The sequence below is a fragment of the Maylandia zebra genome, linkage group LG4 (genome assembly GCF_041146795.1).
Source record: "Maylandia zebra isolate NMK-2024a linkage group LG4, Mzebra_GT3a, whole genome shotgun sequence".
Lineage (NCBI taxonomy): Eukaryota > Metazoa > Chordata > Actinopteri > Cichliformes > Cichlidae > Maylandia > Maylandia zebra.
Window position 1 is genome coordinate 8,542,060 of NC_135170.1, and position 7,342 is coordinate 8,549,401.

At 40.8% G+C, this 7,342-nt stretch overlaps 1 protein-coding gene across 1 annotated transcript in view; it reads right to left on the bottom strand.

The window, feature by feature from the left end:
- The window catches only part of LOC143418322 (uncharacterized), a 30,421-nt gene extending 23,443 nt beyond the window's left edge, over positions 1 to 6,978 (bottom strand). The window contains exons 1-8 of the mRNA XM_076882947.1: positions 6,850 to 6,978; positions 5,794 to 5,901; positions 5,345 to 5,507; positions 3,395 to 3,587; positions 2,533 to 2,629; positions 2,383 to 2,444; positions 2,003 to 2,117; positions 1,708 to 1,769 (exon numbers count right to left, since the gene is read on the bottom strand). Of these exons, the coding sequence (XP_076739062.1) occupies positions 1,708 to 1,769; positions 2,003 to 2,117; positions 2,383 to 2,444; positions 2,533 to 2,629; positions 3,395 to 3,587; positions 5,345 to 5,507; positions 5,794 to 5,890 (789 nt within the window). The 5' untranslated portion in view covers positions 5,891 to 5,901; positions 6,850 to 6,978. The remainder of the gene's footprint in view (positions 1 to 1,707; positions 1,770 to 2,002; positions 2,118 to 2,382; positions 2,445 to 2,532; positions 2,630 to 3,394; positions 3,588 to 5,344; positions 5,508 to 5,793; positions 5,902 to 6,849) is intronic.
- Positions 6,979 to 7,342: the final 364 nt, after the last annotated feature.

Consider the following 7,342-nt stretch of genomic DNA (forward strand, 5'->3'; position numbering starts at 1 on the left):
TCACTGTAGGATGGTATTATTGGGATGAGACTCATCCTTCTTCTTCCTCCAAACCCCAACAATGGAGTTTAGACCAAAAAGTTTTATTTTGGTCTCATCTGACCACAGGACTTTCTCCCATGACTCTGGATCATCCAGATGGTCCCTGGCAAACTTCAGACGGGCCTGGACATGGGTTGGCTTAAGAAGGGGAACCTTCAGTGTGATGAATGATTTTAAACCATGACGTCTCAGTGTATTACTGATAGTAGCCTTGCCAACGGTGGTCCCAGCTCTCTTCAGGTCATTGACCAGCTCGTCCCGTGTAGTTCTGGGCTGATTCTTCACCTTTCTTAGCATCACTGACACCCCACGAGCTGAGATCTTACGTGGGGCTCCAGTCCGAGGAAGACATTAGCCTCTTCCATTCAGGGGCGCCTGCAGGAGTCTTGCAGAGGGTACGCACAGTCACCTGCACGCGCTCCATCGCGCACACGCACATGCGTGCACGCGCACTGTCGCGCACCGAGCTGCTTGGCAGTGGCTCTGGAGCCCTTTCCAGCTTTGTGAAGGTCTAAAGTTTTGTCTCTTGTGTCGTTGGAAAGCTCTTTGGTTTTACTCATGTTGCTGCAACACTTTTGACAGATTGTGGGGTGCACATGTGTCTTTATAAAAGCTAACGGCATCAAACAGGTGCTGCTAAATTAGAATCATGAGCAGAGTGTAGTTGGACTGTTTAAAAGCAGAATAACAGGTATTTGAGGGTCAGAAATCTGCATGATAAGCAAGTGTTCAAATACTTATTTTAAGCAGTAATATACAAAAATATTTTAATAAAATCATACATTATCATTTCCGGAATTTTCTTTTAGATTCTGTCTCTCACAGTGGACATGTACCAACGCTGAAAATTTCAGATCCCTCCATGATTTCTAAGTGGGAGAACTTGCAAAATAGCAAATACTTACTTTCCTCACTGTAAATGGTATTAACTACACAGCAAAGTACAAACAGAACTGCAATAACAACCAGAAGGGATGCTTGCGATCTTTAGCTGGGTATGACAAGTAGAACAAATATTGTAAACATCTGGCAGCTACAGTGGAAATGTATTTAATCCACTACGAGTGGTCTTTTCTAACCAGTGTCCCCTCAACCCATGTGTTTTTCTGAGTATGCCAAACACTGGAGATGAAACAGTGAAAGACTCAGTTTGAGCTCAGATGTCAGGACAGTGTTCTCACATACCTTGAGTTTGTCTGTGTCAGACACACACACATAGTTAAGCATTTTCTGTTTCACCTTCAGTTAAATACAGTTCTAACTCTCACCCTAACTGCAAGGAAACAGAGTGATTAACCCTTACCTAGTTAAGTGAAGCCAAAGTAAGACAATACTAAGAAGCTAAAGTGACTGTGAGTAAAAGGTGCATGTATATGCCTGACACAGAAAAACCCAAGGTTTTCAAGGACACTGTCCATCAGCCTCATAATGACATCTGAGCTCAAACTGATGCTTTCACTGTTTCACCTCCAGTGTGTGGCCACTCAGTAAAACACACTTGTTAAGGGGACACTGTGGTTAGAAAAGACCTCCTGTTCTAAATAGAGGACATTTCCACCACCGCTGCCAGATGTTTGCTAAAATACTCAAAATGGAGTTTCGTGTAAACACCATAACACTTCTAACCATTGGTCAATTTTAAAACAAAGGTCAATTTCAACTCACCTCACAAGCAGAGTCGTTAGGCACAGCTCTGGATGATTGTGGCACCTCTTTCGATTTGCTCTCTGTACAAGGGAACACAAGGAGATTCAGTGCTTGACTTTCGTTAAGTCAAAAAAACACATCTACGCATAACGCAATCAATTCACATCCCTGACTGTTACAATTCTACTCAAAATATCCATCAAGACACTATAGAATCATCAGAAATGTCCCAATACTGGCACATTTTTCATGCAGCAAACCTTCAGGCATGTCATGCATTGCCAGAAGTTAACAACATTTACTCAAAACTGACCACTGGTAAGTTCTTCTGAGAACGCTTGGGGTGACAACTCCTGATACTGGACACCAACTTCACCAATTAACTCTTTCAGAGAAGAAGTGCCACGCTGACCTCCAACAGAATGCACCTAAAAAGATGCAAAGATGAACAAGCATCAATGGTACAGTGTCCATCTGATCAAGAGGGACACTCTCAGTCAAACCTTAAAACACCCAAATGATGTTGAGAGGGAAATGCACTGTTAAATGATGACTACCTGTACTTACAATGATTTAAAGACTGTACATGCAGTATAATTGTAATCAATTGATAAACATGATCTTTACAAACCACACTATTTACCAAACTACACATTGATACAATCTTTAGTAAACAGATGAATCCATGCTAACCTCATGCTCAGAGTTGTCTGCTGTAGGTCTAGATGACTGACACTCTGCTTTTAATTCTCTGTCTGTAGAAGAGAACACAAGACATGGAGGCATAGTGCTTTGCAAGACCCCAGGGTTTAACAGGTAGTGCTTACTCAAGCAGGGACTCACCTGTGAATGAGTCTGTAGAGATCACATGGTGCTCCACGTCATGGGCAATAGGCTCTGCAACACACTGTTGACCAGAAGGGATGCTTGCGATCTTTAGCTGGGTATGAAAAGTAGAACAAATATTGTAAACATCTGGCAGCTACAGTGGAAATGTATTTAATCCACTACGAGTGGTCTTTTCTAACCAGTGTCCCCTCAACCCATGTGTTTTTCTGAGTATGCCAAACACTGGAGATGAAACAGTGAAAGACTCAGTTTGAGCTCAGATGTCAGGACAGTGTTCTCACATACCTTGAGTTTGTCTGTGTCAGACACACACACATAGTTAAGCATTTTCTGTTTCACCTTCAGTTAAATACAGTTCTAACTCTCACCCTAACTGCAAGGAAACAGAGTGATTAACCCTTACCTAGTTAAGTGAAGCCAAAGTAAGACAATACTAAGAAGCTAAAGTGACTGTGAGTAAAAGGTGCATGTATATGCCTGACACAGAAAAACCCAAGGTTTTCAAGGACACTGTCCATCAGCCTCATAATGACATCTGAGCTCAAACTGATGCTTTCACTGTTTCACCTCCAGTGTGTGGCCACTCAGTAAAACACACTTGTGGAGGGGACACAAAACAGATAAGCTTGCAATCATCACTTGGGAAAGTCATACAAATTCAAGATTTAGTTAAACCAGATTGAATACCACCAAGAGGACATTTAAATATTGTGACTAGGGCTGAAACAACTAATCGATTAATCGACAACTAATCGATTATTGAAATAATCGTTAGTTGCAGCCCTAATTGTGACATCTAGATATGTATGTTTTAAACAACAATTCATAGGGGGAAATTTTTTTTTAAATGACCCACCTTTTTCCGCCAGGGCCATTCTTTCCCACCATAGTCATAAGTAATTTCACTTCCTGCCGCAATTTCCTTCAGTGCAAAAAGGCAGAGATGTGGCTTCCCTTCTGCTTCAATCAACTTCATTCTGCAATTTGGTGTCCTGTGTTCATCGTTTACTAGTCGCCCAAATGACCCATCTTCAAGTGCTCCATCAATACTGCAAATTTGGAAACATACATTAAACAAACATTTATAGTGACATGCCTATGAACTATACTATAATTTTTAAGCACCAACACAAACACAACATCCAATACAAGTTTAGTTGTTAAATGCATAGTTGATAAGTTAAAGAGGGTCCATCAGTCAAGGACGCATTGCTTTCTGACTGAGATAAGTGTTTGCGCTTCTACTTGTGCTTAGAGCTTAAACGTGGTTTTGTTGTACTGTTGCGCTGACCTAGTAGGTGTGGCTGTTACTCTTCTCTTCTCTTCCTCCTCTTGCCCACTACCTGCTCTGTGCTGCTGCTTGCGCGTGGCCACTGATTAGACCTTGTGCAATCTACAGCTAAGCGCAGCCTGGTGTGCACTGCTCTGCCAGGTGAGTTGAATTAGAGCAATCAAGGGCGGGCGTGCCTAGTAGACCTTAAAATGCATGCAGCAGTCATTTGACCCGAGTGCGACATACTGAGAGGACAGCAACCCAAGCACAATCCACTTTCCACTGTGAGGAAGACTTTGAGTTAGACGGGCTATCGGTAAGCTCGGACTCATATTTGCTGCTTATATGTTTGGGAAATATGGAAGCTCAATTGTGGAAATGTATTTATGCTTTGGGAAATAGTTACTGCATTTAAGTTTAAAAAATTATATTGATATTAAAGTAAATGTTTAAGTTTGAATAGATTGTTTATGTAGATAGTGTTTCCCACACTTATGTTAATTAATACTAAAAGTAATTACCCCAAATCCTTGGTTAAATCTTAAAACTAGTGTAAATATGTTTGGTTTAATTTAAGGAAAATAATTCTTTGTAAAAGAAAATCCTTGGTTAAAGTCTTTATTAAAATATTTGTAAACTCTAAAATGTATACTTTAAAAATGTAATTGTTACAGAAAGTGTAAAAAGTGCAAGGTAGACCACAGTTTATTTCATCTTCGTTGTTTGAAATTACTCACCTCTGATTCAAAAACTAATGAATGTAAAACTAAAACTAGGATAAATGATAGTTTAGACAAAAGTGGCTTTACTGAAGTGTATATTTTTGTTATTTCATTTGTCTTCTGTATAATGCATTTAATTTATCTGAATGATTAATGAAATGTTCTTTATTTTTTGTGTTGAAAGGTTTTTCACCTATCCATCAAGCCATCCATCTACCTTCCTCACAGGCAGAACACTTGACATGTACTATTTTGGCATTGTACATATTATACAGTAGTTTTGGACACAGTAGAACAGTGCACGGGTCTCCGTGTCCACATGTGCCAAATGCGCACAGACACAGGGGCGCTCATTCAGCCCTGGCCATTTGAATTTTCTCTTATTATTTTCTCTATCTCTATATTATATTTTAAATCTTCACAGCAGCGTGAGAACACTGTCTTAGCTGTAAAATGTAGGCTTATATTATTACCCCTCTAACCCCGTACATTACGCCCGTGAGTGTGTATTAGAGAAGGCACACACAGGCTTAATACGGGGACTAACGGGCCCTCAGCATATGTGGGAGTCCCGTCAGTCCCCAGTACCGAGAGTTCCCGGGGACCACAGGGTCACCGGGAAATGACGGAGCCTTAGTAAGAATGAGATCCCGCTATTCCACGGGTCCGTCACTCCCCCTTCTATAGATTCTGGGGACTGACGGGGCCGGGTACCAGAGGTAAGGACTCGTTAAAGAGCAATATGAGATGTTTGCTTCAGAAATCCTGACCTTGCAATAGAAATGTAAACATTCAGTCATTTTGAATTTACCACAATGTCTTCTGCTTCCATATGAATTCAAACATGAAGCCTGAACATGCGCTGGGGTACAGGTTACGTCTGTGTTCAGCTTCAGTTGCATCAATAAGCTCCCCTCTATACTCGACCACAAAGTCTCCTTGTTTGAAATTGGCTAAAGTGAAGATGCCACGACCTGAAGAAACAACCATATTAGAGACACAGGTGTGGCAGCACTGCAAATAATCAATTCATTAAATATGTATATCTGTAAATAACAAGTATGCAATGTTGTGCTTTTTTCAATTCTACATATATAATAAAGAAAACATGTCAAAGTGCAGAAAACATAAATAGGCCAGGCTCGCTAATAACTAAATTATTAAAATACCTTTAATTTTAATTTATATTGATGTTTGTACAGGTCACCACTGGTGATGCGTAACCCCTCAGTCAGCCTGCAGTGTGTCGAAGTCACTCACCTTTAACTGAATTAATAAATTTAATTTCTAACATTGAATTCTTGCCTCTTCTTGCAAGGATGTGATTAATGGCATCCTGAAGGGGAGTAGTTCTCATGACATGATTTGCTAAGGAAATAAGATAAAAATGTAAACAACATCAAAACTTCAAGCCTTTATGCTTACAAGGGCATTAGTAAAGCCTGAATGAGAAGCACCCCCCCCCCATGTTAGTGTACTATTAGTTTAAGGTTATTTTAGTTTGATGAGTGCTGGAGGGATTCTGATTAACAGATAAATGGATGGGGGCAAGGCTGTATTTGTGCAGATTAACTTGACTGTGTTCCACCTGTGTTGATTAAGTCAAGTATCTGACATGCTCCACCCAATTTTTCTTATTTCACTAATAGCATGGATACTGAAACTGTTTCAATTGAGTTCTATGCTTTCATTACATTAACATAACAGACACAGACAAGGCTGATGTCTGAGTTGTTTTAACAGAAAGCATGCACTTGCAGATATTAAAGATACTTAAATGTCCTAATTTAACTAAAGCCTAACTCTGACTTAGCCTAAACCTGTCTGTCAAACTAAGCTTTAGATCTCTCAGGAATAATGTGCTTCATCAACACAACTATAAGAGAGCAAAACAAATGTGGTGTTTGGTTTTTTTACAATATTTTATAAACAAATGTGTGCAGAGTGACATCAATACTGTCTCAATTAAATTTCATGAATCTAAAAAAGTTTATTTGTATTTGCCTTCCAATGTTTCCTTGGTATTTGGGCAAAGATCATCTTTTAATATCTTAAATAATCATCTCAGAACAGGAGGAAAACGGCTCCAACTACCACAAAAAAGACAGGTGTGAGTACTACTGCTAGTACAACTGCATCTACTACAACTACTCCTACCATTAGTACAATAGGTAGTAGTTACTAGTTACAGAAGTAGTACTTATAGTAGTTGTAGTAGTAGCAGCCATTTTACATTAAACAAGTGTAGTGATCTTGTAGTGAAAAAGGCCTTCTTTCAAACTCAGTGAAACATCACACACTTGTGTAATTTCTTACCTTGAAACAAGTGATGAGATTAGGCCAGGGTAAAAAAAAAAAAAACCCATCCCGGTGCTTGGGACAGTCCGGGAATCCCCGCCCCGCGTGTTGCTGTGACCTCCGTGAACCGTTCCGCGTGCTCCGGCCCGCTCTGCCGTCCTCACCTCGTCGTGGTCCGGTCCCCGCGGTGTGCTCTCCGCCGTCCGCTCGTCGTGGTCCGGTCCCCGCGGTGCGCTCTCCGCTCGTCGTGGTCCGGTCCCCGCGGTGCGCTCTCCGCCGTATGCTTTCCACCGTACCTCGTCGTTCCCTCACCTGCCGCCTCACCACGGCTGTGCCTACTCTGAAGCACTGTGTCTGTCAGAACGTCCGTCTTTTAAAAGTTTTATAATTACCGTCTTACCTTTTCTCCAAAGCGTGTCAAAACTCTGCCAAAATTGATGGATGAATAAGAAGCGCCCAATCAGTCGGTCTAAATCATTGATGTAAATATCAATGGTCTAAATGGGTAATG